The sequence below is a fragment of the Myodes glareolus genome, chromosome 23 (genome assembly GCF_982192425.1).
Source record: "Myodes glareolus chromosome 23, mMyoGla1.1, whole genome shotgun sequence".
Lineage (NCBI taxonomy): Eukaryota > Metazoa > Chordata > Mammalia > Rodentia > Cricetidae > Myodes > Myodes glareolus.
Genome location: NC_142048.1, coordinates 46,187,681 through 46,206,291, shown reverse-complemented (window position 1 = coordinate 46,206,291; position 18,611 = coordinate 46,187,681). Strand labels below are relative to the sequence as shown.

General features: G+C 46.0%; 1 protein-coding gene across 3 annotated transcripts in view; it reads right to left on the bottom strand.

Annotated features, from left to right (window-relative positions):
- Positions 1-5,124: 5,124 nt before the first annotated feature.
- Hgsnat (heparan-alpha-glucosaminide N-acetyltransferase) overlaps positions 5,125-18,611 on the bottom strand; it is a 28,684-nt gene continuing 15,197 nt past the window's right edge. For 2 of the 3 annotated variants that reach the window (XM_085680757.2, XM_085680758.2), the window contains exons 9-18: positions 17,500-17,530; positions 14,912-15,072; positions 13,402-13,517; positions 11,839-11,960; positions 10,729-10,855; positions 9,466-9,552; positions 8,191-8,268; positions 6,635-6,705; positions 6,423-6,535; positions 5,125-5,773 (exon numbers count right to left, since the gene is read on the bottom strand). In XM_085680757.2, coding sequence (XP_085536883.2) covers positions 5,592-5,773; positions 6,423-6,535; positions 6,635-6,705; positions 8,191-8,268; positions 9,466-9,552; positions 10,729-10,855; positions 11,839-11,960; positions 13,402-13,517; positions 14,912-15,072; positions 17,500-17,530 — 1,088 coding nt within the window. In that variant the 3' untranslated portion in view covers positions 5,125-5,591. The remainder of the gene's footprint in view (positions 5,774-6,422; positions 6,536-6,634; positions 6,706-8,190; positions 8,269-9,465; positions 9,553-10,728; positions 10,856-11,838; positions 11,961-13,401; positions 13,518-14,911; positions 15,073-17,499; positions 17,531-18,611) is intronic. The other variant, XM_085680759.2, reaches the window with a different exon arrangement.

Below are 18,611 nucleotides of genomic sequence, written 5' to 3'. Positions count from 1 at the left end.
TCAAATGCCAAGAATACACGTTCTACTCAGCAGCACATGGAAACTTTTCTAAATAGTCTCCATCTTGAGACACAAATCTTTCCAAATTCAAAAAGATTGAAATTTATCCTTTTATCTAATCCAACCACAATGCAATAAAACTTAAAATTGACAACAAGCAAACTTGTAGTAAATACACAGACTCATGAGATGAAACACCCGTTACTAAATGATGAATGGGTCAGAGAAGAAATCAAGAAAGAAATTTAAAAAAAAATTCTTGGAGTTAAATGAAAATAAAAACCCAGCACAAAACTTTTGAGACACATTGAAAGCAATCTTATGAGGAAAATTTATAGCTCTGTGTGTCTACATTAAAAAAAAAATCAGAGCAGGATAAATGGCTTAATGATGCAACTAAAATGTCGGAAAAGCAAGAACCAAATCCAGGCAATGTTGAGAAAGAATAAAAATCAGAGGAGAAGTCAATGAAATGGAAACAAAAAAATAAACAATTCAAAGAACCAACTAATCTAAGAGCTGATTCTTCGAGAAGATACACAAGATGGGCAGATTCTTGGCCCAGTGAGCTAAAAGAAAGAAAGAAATGGCCCAGATTAACAGAATCAGAAATGAACAGTGAAACGTCACAACAGACACCAAAGAAATCCAGAATATAATAAGGGAATATTTTAAAACCTGTACTCCATGACGTTGGAAAGTCTAAGAGAGATGGATGATTTTCTAGTTTCAGTCAAACCACCAAAATTAAACTAAGAAGAAACCAACAGCCTCAAAAGACCCATAACAAGTGAGGAGATGGAAACAGCAATAAAAGCCTTCGGCTAAACAACAACAACAAAAGGTTCAGGGACAGATGGAGCCACAGTAGAATCCTACCAAATGTTACAAGAAGCTCTACAGCCAATTCTTCCAAAACTTGAAAGAAAGAAAGAAAGAAAGAAAGAAAGAAAGAAAGGAAGGAAGGAAGGAAGGAAGGAAGGAAGGAAGGAAGGAAGGAAGGAAGGAAGGAAGAAAGGAAGAAAGGAAGAAAGAAAGAAAGAAACAAACAAACAAACAAACAAACAAACAAACAAACAGAGGCCCACTCCCAAAATCCTTCTACAAACCCAGGACTGCTCTAATGCACAAGCCATGTAAAGACACAACAATAGCAACAAAAGCCTACAGGCCAATATCCCTAATGATCTTAGGCTCAAAACTAGTCAATGAAATACTTGCAAACAGAATTCAGATGTACGTATGCCATGACCAAATTGTTTTATCTCTGAAATGCCGTGACGGTCATACACAAGTCAATAAATGTAGTAAACTACGTAAGTGGGTTTATAGGTAAAATGTACATGATCATCTTGATAGATGCAGAAAAAGCCTTTGACAGAATCAGCAGGTGGGTGTTGGGACTCAGGGTGTAGAAGGGAGCACAAAACATTTTCCCCCTGTTTTGTTTGCTTATTATGGCCAGGTGTAGTCATGCAGGCCTCCAATCCCAGCTCTCAGGAGGCAGAGGCAGGCAGATCTCTATGAGTTCGAGGACAGCTTGGTCTCCATAGAGGATTCCGGGACATCCAGGGCTACATAGTGAGAGACTCTATCTTTAAAAATTGTTCGTTATAACGACATTTTCAATTTCCTCAGACACACAGCCTCTGTGCCAGGAGGACAACTGCTTTCTGGGGAGAACGACAGCATTTCTCTCTGTCTTACAACATTTTAATCAGTTTGGTGACGGAACAAAACATGCATAATAAGACTGAAGGAGTCTCCTGCACAGTTGCTTTTTGCAAAAGATTACTTACATTTTCATAACTATCCCAGTGTGTTGGTTCAGGGGATTTTACATTTTAGCCAGGGACGCTTAGCAGCTTTGATATAGCATTCGAATTCTTGGCACAATGTACTAGTGACTCCCCTATCAGGATGCATGCTGGTTAGAAGACTGAGTTTGCAGCTTCAACCTGTCAGGCGTTAGTTACTTCCATAAGATTAATGGTGCTTTAATGTAGCATTCTGTTCTGAAAGGCTAACTAAACTATGCTATTTTTTAATGGAATATAATATAATATAATATATATATATATTTCAAACAAATAAAAGATGAACAAAAGAACATTAAAGGACAAAACGTGTATAAAATGAACAATTTTAAAAAACAAAATTGGAAAATAAAATTTATCATATTGGAATGATCATTTAAACATAAGAAAATTAGATTATTCAATTGACTGAGTACCTGAGTATATGATAATGAATTAAGTTGATATAACGAGTATAGGAAATAGGAAACAGTTAGTGGCTCAGACAAAAGGAATAGCAATGTGAGGTGGTTATGTTTAAGGAAATAATACTGAAAACAAACATCAACAACAAACTTAAGTGTGGTAGTTTGAATAAGAATGGTTCATATATTTGAATGCTTAGACCATGAAGTGACAGTATTTGAAAGCATTAGAAGGTGTGGCTTTATTGGAGGACATAAGTCACTGGGGGTGGGCCAAGCCTAGGCTCGCTCTCTCTCTTTCTCCCCCTTCCTCCTTCTCACTCCTTCCATCAGGATATATCTCTCAGTTGCTGCCCCAGCACCTGCCTTCATGTCACCATGTTCATTGTCACAATGATAACAGATCAATCCTCTGAAACAGTAAATAAGTGTGCAGGCTGACTTTATGTCTGCTCGGCACAGGGTAGAATCATCTGAGAGGGGTCAATTGAGAAAATGCCTCCAAAGGACTGGGGTGTAGGCAAGCAAGTTTGTAGAGCATTTTCTTTATTAGTGATCAAAGTGGGCAGTCCATTGTGGGCGTGGCCATCCTGGGTTGGTGGTCCTGGGTTCTATAAGAAAGCAGGCTGAGCAAGTAAGTAAGCAGCACCCCTCCATGACCTCTGCATCAGCTCCTGCCTCCAGGTTCCTGCCCTGCCTTCCTTTGATGATGCGGAAGCACAGGCACAATGAACCCAGGAGGGAAGGTTTATTACTTTCTACAGATGATTTGATAGTATACATAAGTGACCACAAAACTCTAGCTGGGAATTCCCACAACTGACATTAAAAAAAAAAAACCTTCAGTAATGTGACAGGATACAAGATTAACTCAAAAAATCAATAGTCTTCTATACACAAATGATAAACAGGTGAAGAAAGAAATCAGAAAAACATCATCCTTTTCAATAGCCACAAATATAAAGTATCTTGGGGGTAACTCTAGCCAAACAAGTGAAAGACCTGTATGACAAGAACTTTGTCTCTAAAGAAAGAAATTGAAGAAGACATCAGAAAATGGAAAGATCTCCCATGATTCAATGCAATCCCCATCAAAATCCCAACACAATTCTTCACAGACCTTAAAAGAACATGGTTCAGCTTCATATGGAAAAACAAAAAACCCAGAATAGCTAAAATAATCCTGTATAATAAACTTCTGGAGGCATCACTATCCCTGATCTCTACTATAGAACTGTAGTAATAAAAATGACTTAGTATTGGCATAGAAATAGGCACATGGACCAATGAAATCAAACTGAAGGCCCTAACATTTTTTCATTTCTCCCTGATTACTACCTGCTTTCGTGCCCATGGTGACAGTGCTGGCTCGGAACTGCATGGTTGTGCTGTTGTAGATTGCATCCTCCTTTCTTTTCCCCTCTCCCCACTGATCCAGATAGACTTTCTCTCTTTCCCACAGCTAGCAGAATGACCTTCTTTTAATAAAACTGGAGTCTGGACACAGTACACTGATGATTTAGGAATTCAAACTACAACCAGCTGGGCGGTGGTGGCACATGCCTTTAATCCCAGCACTCGGGAGGCAGAGGCAGGTGGATCTCTGTGAGTTCGAGGCCAGCCTGGTCTACAAGAACTAGTTCCAGGACAGGCTTTCCAAACAGTGAAATTCTGTCTCCAAAAACAAAACAAAACAAAACAAACAAAAAACTGAAGAGATGGCTCAGCAGCTTAGTTCTTGCAGGGGATTGGAGTTTGGTGCCCAGCACCCACACCGGGTGACTCACAACTGTCTAACTCCAGCTCCAGGGGAATCCAATGTCCTCTTCTAGCCTCTGCAGAGACAGCGCCTGTGCACCGCACTCATGTGCACAACCCCCATACACATACAATTAAAAAGTAAAGTCTTTAAAAAAAAAACCCAAACCACACTGTTTAGCATTAATAAATGTTTATTCAGTACTTGCTAAACACAAGGCAGTGCATTTGGCACCACAGAGATGTAGAAGGATGTCTAATTCTTGCCACTAATATCACAGAAAGTAGCCATCACATGAGGCACAAGCAATAAATGCCATGAGATGAATGTCAATATTTGAGAACCCCGAAGAAGGTGTCAGCTCTGGATGGGAACGAGGTTAGAGGTGGTGCTTCCACAATGGGGCATTTGAAATGACAGATCAAATCCAGGTGGGGAGAACCCAAGAGGAAGATGGCAGTCAGGAGGGAGGGGGGCTGTAGCTGGGCGACGAGGGAATGACATGCACAGCACACGAGGGCTGTCCTTACACATGTACCACCTCTGCTCCCCGGAAACTGTGGATGGACACTCGATAAGATTCACTCCGATGGAGTCAAGGGTTTTCCTATTATTCCTTATTATTTCCTATTATTCCAGGGTTTTCCGTAAGATTACAGTGAGGATTTCAGAGAAGCTGCCGAGGGACCCCACCTTATCACATCTAAACACTGGGGAGACCTGGTGGAGCATGCCCATCCCTTTCCTTCCATAAATGAGGAACCAAAGTTCTGACAGGCCAGACAGCTGCCCCGCACCTTACACAGGAGGCAGCTCAGAGGATCACAGCGAGAGCAGATGTTCTTCCTCTCTCGGATACATCTCTGGGTGCCTAGAGACGCCTAGTACCATCCAGAGACATGCCAGTGCAGACAGGCAGACAGACAGACAGCGGTAAATAGGCTGGGCAGATGGGCACAGTGCAACAAGAGTAGCCGACAATAACAAACCTATGCTTCAGTGTTTTCCCAGGTGGGGAAAGAAGCCGGTCGCTTTGGATAATGCATTTTGTTGGCTCATCAAAGCCTTGAAAATTACTTTGGCTTCCTAGAAACATTAAAGTGCATGCTGTAAAAAAAAAAAATCAGACAAGATTATGACACAGTCCATTCAAAAAGCTTTATGTAAGTCTCACAACAGAAACCGTGGTATTTTTGCTGGCATGCATATACACATGGGAAGGCAGTTTTCAGGAAATAAGAAGTGGTCCTTTGGGTTTTCTTGTGGTTTGATTGTTTGTGGTGCAGAGATCAAACTGTCCAAGTTAGGAAAGCATTCTACCTCTGAGTCAAACCCAGCATATTACAGAAATGTCCATTGTAAACCCCTCCACACATGTTCCAAATATATCAATTTCATAGAAAATGAAGGAAAGGGAGCGCATAACATTTCAAATATGTAAATATATAAGTAAAAATATTCAGGCAGCTTTCTGATGGCTAAGCAAGTCAGCTTGGACACAGTTTCCGTAAGTACGTCCCTTTTGTGTGGGAGGAGTCCCTTTAATAAACACAGTTCTGTCCTTCTCCCAGGGCCGCTGGGCTCCTCCAGCAAGGCCTATCAGGAGTGCTGTCAGATTTTCCAGAAGATCTTCTTTTTATAGAGAATGTAGGCGATGAGCACCCAGACAGCAGTGGCGGCCATGTTCTGAATTAGATGCTCTTTGTGTGACTGGTCATCCTCCAGCTTCCACCGGAAGGGGAAGTAGTTCTCAAACACCTCGTGACCAACATACACCAGAATAGAATTCATGCCTTAGAGAGATCAGAACATGTCTAGTTCAGTCATAGAATTCTTGAAATGAATTCAATAACAAACATAAAGCTCGGACTCGCATTATTACCCTACCCTGGATAAGTGATGTATAGCTCAGATATTAAAGTGGGAAGTAAGGGTATCTCTAAACTCTTAGGAATTAGGAGCACAAGCTAGCTCAGCAGGTGCATGTGCCACCAAGCCTGATGACCTCAGTTCTATCCTAGGAACTTCATGGTGGGAAGAACTAACTCCTGCAAGTTGTACCCTGGCACATGTGCACCTGCACGTGCGCGTGCATACACACACACACACACACACACACACACACACACACACACACACAGAAAAAATGAATACAATCCTATTTCTTATTAAGAATAGTAAGTCTTGGGTCATATCCAGTACTGTGCCATTGCCTACTGCCTGAAAACAACCAAAGTTTATTCACTGACTCGAAACCAATGCATGTAAAAACGGGCGGAGCGCTCTAGAACAGGCCAGTGGCCTCCTGTGAGCTGGGGCAGCACAGCTCGCTTCCTGGAAATGTGTCCCCAGGACAAAGGCTTCAGCTCTGAGCAAGCCCAGTGCCCTGTGAGCAGTCTGCCTGGTCTCTACCGCCTGCTGAGTGAGTGACAGCTGACTCACCTGGATAAAAGAACGGGGCTCCTGTCCACAGCCTCTTCACGTCCACGACGGGGTACAGGACGAGCAGGATGAAGAAGGCAAAGCAGCTCAGAGTGGTGACGTACGAAACGGACCTACAGGGAGATGAGTGAAGGAAGGCTGCTGCCCGCACCCCGGAACACCAGTGTCAACATGAGGACTAACAGCAATGGGACACCCTCCACCGTGCTTACCAGAGGTTTTTGTTTATTGGAATAAAACCTTCATTTGTAGACAATTTTGTCAAAGCAATAGAAATAAGCCCCTGTGAAGAAAAGATGTCAACGATCTGTATTACAATCTCAAGTCACAATGCACTGGAGACAAAAACTAGCTACTCAACCGCCAGTGAGGACCAAGGAGCCACAGCTTTTATTTTGCCTTTTAATTGGAAACCTACTGCAAGATGTGTAAGGAACATCTGACATATCATCCAGATAAACCCATTTTCCAGTGTTCTCAGAGACTGAGAAGGTAAGTGAGGAACCACAGCGACTCCTAAGACCATGTGACTCCACAGGCACAGGGCGAGAATGCCCAGTTGGGTGCTTATCATGGTCTTAACTAGAGGCTCCTGTTAAGCCTGGTTGTTTCCACTTTTATGCGTTCTCTCTCTCTCTCTCTCTCTCTCTCTCTCTCTCTCTCTCTCTCTCTCAGTTTTCTGAGACAAGGTTTCTCTGTGTAGCCCTGGTTGTCCTGGAACTCGTTCGGTAGATCAGCTGGCTTCGAACTTAGATATCCCCCTGCCTCTGCCTTCCAAGTGCTCAGATTAAAGGTGTGTACCACTGCTGCCCAGCTAAATATCCATTTTTTTTCTTTTTTTTTTCATTTTATGTGCATTGGTGTTTTGCCTGCATATATGTCTGTGTAAGGGGTTGGACCCTCTAGAACTGGAATTATAGACAGTTATGAGCTGCTATGTGGGTGCCGGCAATTGAACCTACATCCTCTGGAAGAGCAGCCAGTGCTCTTAACCACTGAGACATCTCTCCAGTCCCTTTTTAAATTTTCTCTTTTGTTTTTGAGACAGAGTCTCACATATCCAAGACTGACCTCAAGCTGTAGCCAAGGGTGGTCTTGGATCCTCTGCCTCCTCATGCTGGATTACAGACACATGCCACCACACCCAGTCTAAGGGAGTGCAGGGGATGGAACTCGGGGCATCATGCATGCTACCTTCTACTGAGCTACAATTCATCCTGTGCCTAGTCTTCTTTCTGGTAAGGTTTCCATGTAGAGCATCCCCTACACGCACAGCATTCTACACGTGGAGCATCCCTTACACGTGGAGTATCCCTTACACGTGGAGCATCCCCTACATGTGGAGCATCCTCTACACGTAGAGCATCCCCTACACGTAGAGCATCCCTACACGTAGAGAATCCCCTACACGTGGAGCATCCCTACACGTAAAATATCCCTTACATGCTTCCTCTAGCAATCTTCACTCAAGTGAAAGCAAACGCTTTTATTTATTTATATAATACAGTTTTGTAAGAAAATAAACCTGAGAATTTAGATGTAAAGATGTCTTCCTCCTTGAGACTAGGAGTGCACCTTAGTGGTAGACCATGCACCAGGCCCTGGGTTCCACACCCAGATTGATTTTTTAAAGACGTTATTCTGTGAATCCTGTTCTTCAGGTGAAATGCTCTCCATTACACCGAGCCAGCAGCTGCCCGACATTTTATTTTTCTTAATAAATGCCAGTCTTAAGAACACAACCGGGTGAGGAGGGCTGGTTACTTACAAGTACACAGCACCAGGCAGCAAATCTCATCAGGATGGCTTTCGTCTGGTCCTTGTAATACAGGAGTATTTTTCCTGCCTGGAGGAGAAAACAGTACGGCCATGTTTCTTTCTCATCCACCAGCTCAGCTGTGCGGCACGCGGAGCTATAGTCACTCGGCATTCTCCTGAGCCTGCTGCACCAGCCGCCCACCCCCAGGGCTGCTCCCCTCAGAGAAGACTCCAATGCCGGGAGAGAGAACTTCGGGTAGCGACGCTAGACGGCTCTGAATGATCACAGAGGTGCACAGGAGATGCCGAGAGGAACTAGATTTGACTTGGGCATAGACACGCATGCTCTGAAGGTTCTCACACAGCTGGCTGTGGATGGAAACCCAGGTGACGGGATCGGCAGGTGGTCCCTCTGGACCAGTACAGATCTCTACCCTTGGGAATGTGTGCTAGGGTCTTATAGAGGGCTTGAGACGGCAAGTCCAGCATCTGCACCCTTCTGCGTACCATGTGTGGACACCATGACGTCCCCTCCAGAGGGTGCTCTCTGGGAGAGACAGGCCATTGCCGGGAAAGGAGGAAACCTATGAGCCCTTGGAACCTGGGCCTGAGAAACGAATGTCTGCTGTCTGTGAGTTAGCAGCCTCGGGCGTTTTGCTCCAGCAACACAAACACGCGAGGACAAATGGGACAAGTGACCTGGTGACCTCCCCACGTGACCAACACCTAAACACTCAGAACTCCAGGTGGAAATCATTCACGTGTCTGCTTTCGTTTGTGACAGGGTTTTACTAGGTAACCCAGTCTGTTCTCAAACTTGAGTCCTCCTGCCTCAGCCTTCCAAGGGCAGGGATTAGAAATGTGGCCATTGCTGGGCATTGGTGGCACACACCTTTAATCCCAGCACTTGGGAGGCTAATCCCTGAGGAGTTAGAGGCTAGCCAGGGCAGCCAGGGCTACACAGAGAAACCAAAACAAACAAACGAACGAATGACTGACTGAATGAATGAATGTGGCCGTCAATGGAACTCATTATCCACAAACTCCTGGGCTAAAATAAAGCCACAACAAGTTAAGAATTTAGTTCCCAGAACGTAAGGATTCAGCCACCTGTCTGAATTGCTGTTACCCCACCCTAGTTTACACAATCTTGATCCTAAACAGAATTTAGCAGGGCAGCAGGGGACCTCCTTCAACCACCTCACTACTAGAGTGAGGTGGCTCTGGTCACGCTGCCAGCCCTCATCACAGTCAGCAAAGGGAAGCCTGATCAGAGAAACAGTACCTGAACTCCTAAAAATGCCATCACAATGGAGTTGACAGTTCCTAAGAGTCCTTCCGGGTCGTAGGCCACCTCAGTGTGATAAAGGACCTTAACAAAACAGATCAAGAGGGTAGCAGTCACTCTCTGAACAGAAAAATGAACAGAACTCTCAGACAGAACACAAACCTGAACACATCTCAGTCGCCGATGCCTTGAGCTCCCTCCCTCCCTTCCTCCCTCCCTCCCTCCCTTCTTGCTTTGCTTTTTGCTTTAACAGCAGAAATTCATGGGCAATTTATAGGTATCATAGGCAAAGTAAGCCATGATCCTGCTCGACCACATTAGGAAGCCTGGCAGAATGCTGGACCACATGTAATGAAATACAAATGCCTAACAGGACAGGAATCACATGCTCGTTCTGTTTCAGTCAACCCCACTGTCGTTTCAACAGCTCCCAACCTTCTTTGCTGGCAAATAACATTTAATAACACATTTGGAAACGGGAAGCGGACCAGGGATGAGTGTATTCTTAACATTTAGAAGACCCATGTTTTAATGTCTAGCACTCCAAAAAAAAATTAAGGTCCATTAAAACAAAAACTTAGTATTTTTAATATAAAATGAGACTCTAGAACTTGGAAATGTACAGTGTATCCTCAACCACTGCAAGACCTGGAGGATTCATTCCCAGCTACTAGAAATAGTAATTGCCAAAAGGTCTCAGTAAAGAACCTCGGCCTTGTCTAAAGAGAGTCTCAGGGTGAAGGTACAGCTCACTGGGTCCTGAGCTTGATCCCAGCAACGTAAAACAAGAAAAGAGAAAGCGTGGGAACTTGTCTGCCTTTCCAAACCGCTCCTGTGCTGGGGACGGTCCACATCCGACCAGGAACATGAGGGGCCCAGCCCTCACCCGGCAGAAGAGCTCTCAATTGTCCCTTCAGTGCACGAAGATTAACCAGAGCCCTGAGGAGACCCAGTGCAGCTCAGCTCCCTCAGCCGCATTCCTCACACATCCTGTATACACATATCCTGTATTCTAGTCCCTGCCTCCAGAGTCCGGGGCTGGAAACCTAGAGAGCTGAATAAAATGCCAATTGTTTCTTGTGGCCCATTCTCTCTCCACAATCAAAGTGCCTACCAACAGACGGTGAACATCTGCCACATGAATCCAGTCAGTTTTCCAAATAACAAAAACCACATTGTCCTTAGACGATCTGTATCTAACCGGCTCGCTCTTCCTACTTCCCTAATTTCTGGTTCCAAGGAAAGGAAAGGCTCACGCACAGTGGAGGAGGGGTGCTGGTACAGATGATTGTCTCCCAGAAGTAGGCGGTCAATGTAGCCAGCTGCTCCTCCAGTACAGCGAGGGTACTTCCCCAAGTCCCCAATACCGCCGGGGCCAAGGTAGCCACTAAGGAAGTGAAAAGCATACTTAGTTGACAGGAACACAGAAGGGATAGTACTGAGCAGTGGCCAGCCGTGCAGGACAGGCCCACAACAGCCCTCACCCCTGACCCCCTGGGAGCGGACAGCAGGGGTTCCTATCACTGGAAGGCACTTTCTACTCAGGGCGATGTTGAGACAACTCAACCCTCCTCTCCATGGAAAGAGAGCCCCAAAGAGGAAAAAGTGTGAGAGAGAATTTGTCTGACCGGAGAAATTTCAATGCTATAGAACCTTACCTCTAATTCAACAGAAAGGAATTACCACGGTTCAGTCAGTAAAGTGCTTGCCTTGCAAGATAAGGACCTGAGTTCGATTCCCAGAACCCATGGAAGAAAAGAAAAGAAAAAACAAACAGGGAGGGGAGGGGAGGGGAGGGAAAGAAAGGGGAAGAGAGTAGAGGGGAGGGGAGGGGAGGGGAGGGAAAGGGAGGGGAGGGGAGGAGAGGAAATAAGAGAACACAAGCCAGCCAGCCAGCCAAGCCATGCATTGAGGCTGGAGAGATGGCTCAGTGGTTAAGAGCACAGGTTGCTCTTCCAGAGGACACAGGTTCAATCCCCAGAACCCACATGGAGGTTCCAATTCCAGGGATCTAATACCTCATTCTGGCCTCCTCAGGCACTGTGCACACATGATATGCAGATATACATGCAGGCAAAACACTCATACACATAAAATAATTTTTTATTATAAAAAAGCCATGCATGATGGCACACACTTGTACTACCAGCCGGGGAGAGGCGGAGACAGGTGGATCCTTGCAGCTCACTGGCCAGTCTACTTGGCAAACTTTATGTCTCAAAAAGAAAGGGGGGGGGGGGTGGGATCAATGACTGAGGAATAACAACCGTTCTCCAACCTTCAGATGTACATGCACACACACGGACACATGCCCCCACACACAAACAAGAACACACACACAGAGGGATTACCTGGCAAGGGGTCACTTACGTAGGGCACCCAGGGACAGGTAAAAAGAATGTCAAAGCCAGCCAAATGCTTTCGAGTATCAGAATGACAAGCCACTGGGGCCAGCTGGAAGTGATGTCTTGAAGAGAAAGGCAGCTTCTCTCCTGAGTGAGGCAAGAACAGCCCACGTGAGGCCACAGGGAACCTGGGAAATGCTAGACTGGGTTTTGACTTTTATAGCAGAATTAAAAAAATGATCTGACTGAGGAGATGGCTCAGCTGGTAGTGTGAGGGCCTCAACCCAAGCCCAGAACAAACGCGAAAGGGTTGGTGTGTGGCGTGGTCCTGTAACCCTAATGGAGAGCCCTGAGCTCCCTGGTCCAGCAAGCCTAGCCTACTGGGTTAGGTCCAGGCCAGCGAGACCCAGTGTCAAAAAGAGAACATGTGGGCACCCAGGGTTGTTCTCTGGTCTGCACACGCAAGCACATATATGAATGCGTGCACACACACACACTGATCTAATAACATGAGGTACAGTGGCTCCTGAGAGGCGGAAGCAGACAGATCCAGAGATGAAGGTCAATCTTCAGCAGAACAGTGAGTCTGAGGCCAGTCTAGGCTACACGAGGCCCTATTTAAAACCAAACCAAACTCAAAATTATCTACTGTGTTTGATGATGTCAGATGCTTTAGCACTCTGAAGCATCACAGTAAAACATTAGTTAGACATACGTGGGGTGGAGGGTTAGCTCAGTGTGGAACATGTGTCCAGCACACGTGAGACCCTGGGTTTAATCCCTAGTACTACAGCAGGAGAACAAGAAAAAATAGAATGTATGGTGCACCTGACGCACACCTTCAATCCCAGCACTCAGGAGGCAGAGGGAAGTGGATCTCTGTGAGTTCTAAGCCAGCCTGGTCTACATAGTAAGGTCTAAGCTAGCCTGGTCTACATAGTGAGATCCTGCCTCACTGCCTCAAAACAAACAGACAAAAGGAAATAATTAGTGGAAACAGAAAAAAGCATTTCATTAGCAGAAGTACAATGGTACACTACGTACTATAAAAATCCAGAGAAACCAAATGAGCGGGATTGGGGTGTATGATATGTAATTTCCAAAGAATCAATTTAAAAAAGATAAAGAAAAAAAAAGAAAGAAAGAAAATCCAGGAAGCCATTCCATGAATTTTCCCTTTGTGTAAAGTATATGATTTGGTGGTGGTGGGGGGGGGGGGTGAGAAGGCAGGTGGGTGAGTAGGGGACCACGGGTCAGACAGGGACCACGGGTCAGACAGGGACCATGGATCAGACGGGGACCATAGTTCCATCCCAGGAACCCATTTAAAGGAGGGATGCCTTGGGCTCACTGGCCAAGCAGCCAAACCTACCCAGGGAGCTCCAGGTCAATAAGAGATCCTGTCTCAAAAAGAAGGTGAACAGCACCTGATAAATGACCGCTAAGGCTGCCCCCCCCTTCTCTCTCTCTCTCCTTCTCTCTCTCTCTCACACACACACACACACACACACACACGCACGCACGCACACGCACGCACGCACGCACGCACACACACACGCACGCACACACACACGCACAGGGTTCTCACCGAGGTACAAGTGTCAGGGACAGGCTTCGAGAAGATGAGCTCCAACACAGCGACCACGAAGTACGTCACTCCCAACCGCTGCAGGACACCAGGGATCCGCACCTTATCCCAAGACACTGCCAAAGACACAAGCCACCGAAGGCTAAGCTAGCACAACACGTCTTACCCCAGGACAGAACTGGGGACGTCTTACCCCAAGAAAGCAGGGGAGACGTATCTATATTACTTGTAAGTAAATTATCATAGCTCGTGAATGCACGTGGACTGAGGACACGCTGTCCTCTGTAAACAAACAGCTGGCCATCTTTACTCAGTAGGGGGATAAAGCAGGGACTCCCCGTGGCACTGAATTCAGCTCCCAGCCCTTACCTATCAGGAATATGGATATAACCCTCACGTCACTAAAAACACGCAGACCAAACCCAAACCACTGCTCCCCCGGTACAACCTATAAGTTACGGGCTACATTCCGGGTAAAGAACCGAGAGCAAACCCTACAGGGTCCCCTGAGGTTGGGAAGAACCTCACATGGAGTCCACCAAAATGAGCTCTCTCTAAGCCAGTGGTTCTCAACCTGGGGGTCATCAACCCTTTCTCAGGGGTCACTAAGACCATCAGAAAGCACAGATGTTTACATTATGATTCACAACAGTAGCAAAGTGACAGTTATGAAGTAGCAATGAGATAATTCTATGCCTGGGGGTCCCCACAATCTGAGGAACTGTATTAAGGGGTCGCAGCACTGGAAAGGTTGAGAACCACTGCTCTAAGTTCCTAGGCTTCCAGTAATGGCCCTTACTGCCTGGGGGCTGGATTTGGCTGGTGTGTGAGTATCTGTTCCCCTTTGCCAGAGGTAAAGTGAGCCCCTGGGACAGTAATGGCTGCCTTCTCCATCTGCATCTGGTACAAAGCAAGGGGCTGACATCCTGTCTTCACCATCTGGTGTCACAGAAGACTCTCTTTCCCAGTAGCACAGCTGGCACACGGAAGAATGGATTCTCAAACTAACAGAAATACCAACAGTTCATGGTATTTCTGAACTGGTCATTTGCTCCTCTGTCCCTGAAACATGATCCAGAACAACACTTTGGCCCCACTCAGCCCGACTTTTCCTTTATATCACAGGAACCAGAAGAGGCACAGAGCTGCTGCCCATGATGAAATTTCCAAGCTAAGTGTAATAGTGCTCAGCGTATACAAGCGGTACACACTCTAAGTGTAATAGTGCTCAGCGTATACAAGCGGTACACACTCTAAGTGTAATAGTGCTCAGCGTATACAAGCGGTACACACTCTTCTAATAGTTAGTCCTCTGGGAGCGATCCGGGCGGAAGGATTACATTAGATTATAACACATGGGACTCAGAGGCAAAAAGCTTGCCTAGCATGTGCAAAGGGCCTGGGTTTGATCCCAAACACTAAAGACTCTGTGTGTGTGTGTGTGTGTGTGTCTAAGTCTTTTTCATAGTTCAGCCTGACTCTACATAAACAAAGGGGCAGAGATACTTACATGGGCCAAGGCAATAATTGGGGTTGACAACGATAATTCCTATACAAATTAGCAGGAAGCTTCTCCAAGCGATTTTCCCCAGCAGTCTGAATTTTGAACATCCTCGTTGTAGGACAGAAGTCATTGACAAGAAAATTGAAGATCCCATAATAAATACAAACCTACGAAAAAAAAAAAGGCTATTGGTAGGTGGTCATTTCCAACTTTTATACATGCACCCTTCATTTCTTATAGGAGAGGTGACATGCTACCCGCCTTCAACAGCCAGTGACTGAAACAGCCTCATTATACGGGAGGGGCGAGCACAGCCTGCTGGGGGGAATTTTGACAGAACATCTCCAAGTCCTGCTGGAGGAAGCTGGCTAATAGTAAGTGGGATTTCCAGGGACAACCCCGCAAGCATTTATCAGAGAGGAGAACTATGAACAGTGACCCAAGGGGCTTGTGTTAACACACGGTCCAAGTCGTTCAGAAACAAAACATTGAATCTTTTAGAGACGCATTCCTTCTCCTGAAAGAATTCTCTCTCTCTCTCTCTCCCTCTCTCCCCTCTCCCTCTCTCCCTCTCCCCCCCCCCCCCGTGTGTGTGTGTGTGTGTGTGTGTGTGTATCCATTTGGCAGAAGTCACACAGATTTCCCTTTCCTTTCTTTAAACATATAAAGTCTCCTTTAAAAAGAAAAAAACATTGAATTTGAGATGTCCACAGGCTCATGTGTCCAGTCGGTCCCCATCTGGTGGTGTTTTAGAGATCACGGGACCTCTGGACACCAGGCCTACTTGGCCAGCACAGGGCTGCAGGGTGGAGCTGGAGGACTGGAGCAGCCCCTATTCCTGCCACGAGATTCTGCTTCCTGTTTCGCTGCCAAGTGTGAGCAAGCTGCCGCCTGCTGCCATTGCCACACAACCCTGAGAAAGGGTAACTTCTTCCTCTAAGTTGCTCCCGTGAGGTATTCTGTCCCATCGAGGAGAAAAGTAGCCAATTCAAAACGACAGGATATTCTTCCTAGTTATTGGGTCAGGGTTAGGGGAAGGCGGCTTGCTCTGGCTGCCTCCCGGAGCCCCTGGCTTTCCTTCCAGGATGTAGCTGTCTCACAGAGCAGTACTGGAGCAGCGCAGACAGTATGCTGAGGTCATCACCACATCTCGGACAAACAATACTCGCTCTATCCAAATCCTCTCAAATCACCGAATATTTCTCCCCAGACCTTGAGTCTATGGTAGTCGTAAAACACCAGAGTCCCAGCATGTGAACCTTTCTCCCGGAACTGTCTCAGATGACAGAACACTGGAGTTCCTCAGAGCACCGGGGTAAGCACAAGTACATCATACAGGAAGTAGGTCTTGACAAGATCAGGAATCCACTAGGGAAAACGTTTCTACTCTACTACCAAATGAGGTTTAAGTCACAACTATCATTTCCTACTATCTATTCATCCATATTCACAAGATACCGGTTTACCACACCTATTTTTTAAGAAACATGATTTACACATATTTAGGAGATTAATAGAACCTGCCTATAAATTCAGAACTTACGGTAAGAGTCCAGCATCAAGTAGAGGATGTCTGTTCTAACAAGGTGTTTCGTATGAAAGCATTCATCTCTGGGGCTGAGACTACAGCGCAGTGCTATACCGAGCACACGCTTAGCACATACAACGTCTCAGTTTAAATCTCCAGCCCCATGTGAATACACAAAGTCAAATCTTTCATGTACACATGCAGAAACATAATGTCAGGTATGCGAAGTGCCCAGTAGCATGACTCATGCTAGGGCTTCATAAATGCAGGCTCACGACGCAGAACTGGTCACAGACAAAGGGCAGGAGATGATCTGTGGAAGAGCTGATGGCAGGCAGTGGCGATGCAATATTATAAAATATCTCTTACATCCTAAGAGATCGGAACTTTCGCCGGACCTCACAGCCTGAAGTCACTTACGACTGCCATCCTACTGTTTACTCAGCCAGTCCACTTACTCTACCTTTAGAACAGTATGACAGCCAATCTTACTTGCTCTGGATTTCCCATGGTATCAACCTTACAGCTCAAGGCAATGCACAGCTGTGATCTTAAATGGTCAACTCTTCCACGCCTCTGGCCCAGATAACGTATGCGTATCATTAGCCAAAAGCAGCGAATACAGAAGTTGAGAGCAACTTCCTACAATCTGCCATAAAGGTTGAAAGCAACCAGTTATGGACAGTGGTTGATAAACAATGGCGCTTACTGTCTGGGTCAGCTGGAGCCAGTGACAAGATCCCTTGTAGAACTCTACTAAAGAGTTCTGTAAAGTGTACCCGCCCCCCACCCCATTGGTGCTCTCTGTGCTGTTCGACAAACACAGAGTGAAGCCCTTTGCTAGGGAGACACACACAGCACCACAGACACAGCCTTCCCGCAGGCACAGATTCAGACTCAAGCAACAGACAAGGAGATGGGAGACGATGGGCGGGAGGTAGAGGCTGTGGCTAATGACTCCAAGGGGAAGTGCTGTTCTCTCTTTCTGTCATTATCAGCAAGGCGTCATGGGTGACTGGCGTAAGTCACTAATGTGCATAACCCTCACGATAGACTGTCAACTCACCAGGGGAAGACGAGGTCGGCCACAGTCAGTCCTGCAAAATGACGTGAGAACAAACGTAAGAAGGAGGACGGTAGGATAGAAACACCTCCCAATTCCAAAACTTGTATGCAGCACTGCGTTTTTACACAGAAAGTACAACACACAGCCAGGAGCCACATAAGGCACTGGACCCGGGGCTGGGGAGGGTTCCCTGTAAACCGCTCACACTAGAAGTCTGTGCAGCAGTACTGGTCGAAACCTATTCTCTCCCTCCACTGGGAGACAGTGTCCACTCCCTGTCTTCCAGCAGAATGTCCAACAGAGAACATAACGAAACCATTCAGTCTCACAAGAGAGGAGCTGATCTTAGGTATGGACGGGAGACGGGGCTCTTGTTCTACATTATTCTGTTAACTTTATTGTGTATGGATGGGGAGGCGAGTGTAGAGGTCAGAGGACACCGTACAGGAGTCTCTTTCATCAGTGTGGGTCCTGTGGATTGAGCGCAGGTTGGCAGCCAGCACCTTTACCTGCCGAGCTGCTTTGCAGACTCATGAATCTTGTCTTACACTTGACCACAGTCCAGAGGCCACTGCAGGTCCGAGTATCGAGCTGCAGCAGCTGCAGACTCTACCATCCATACATGGAACCTGGGTGCCAGTGGTCAGACACAAGGAACTCTCTCCTAGAGGCTTCCCCAGACTTTTACAGAATAAAAAATATTCTGCAATTGTATTTTAGAATTATATTGTAAAAAATAATTATTTTTACAAAATAAAAATATTCTGTCTGGCCAAAATAAAGACAACTAAAAGTTCTCAAGAGTCCATGTCTGTAACGATCAGGTAGTCCATCATTCTCCTGGTTCCAGCAACTACACACCCAGGTTTATAGATATTATCAAGGATCACTCAGACTGGTCTTCGTAAGTGGCACCCCAAGAAAGATGTAAGTCTTAGAAGGCAAAGCCCCCAAGAACACAGTAGCCCTACTGCCTAGACTATAACAATGACCGTGCAGAACTAAGCCTTTTACACTTCCTGTGGAGACCCGTTGTCTCACAGCAGAAAAATCCAGTCTCTGCTTCCTTATCATTCTAGCTCCACGGAAGAACAAAACTCAAGGGCCCCTGG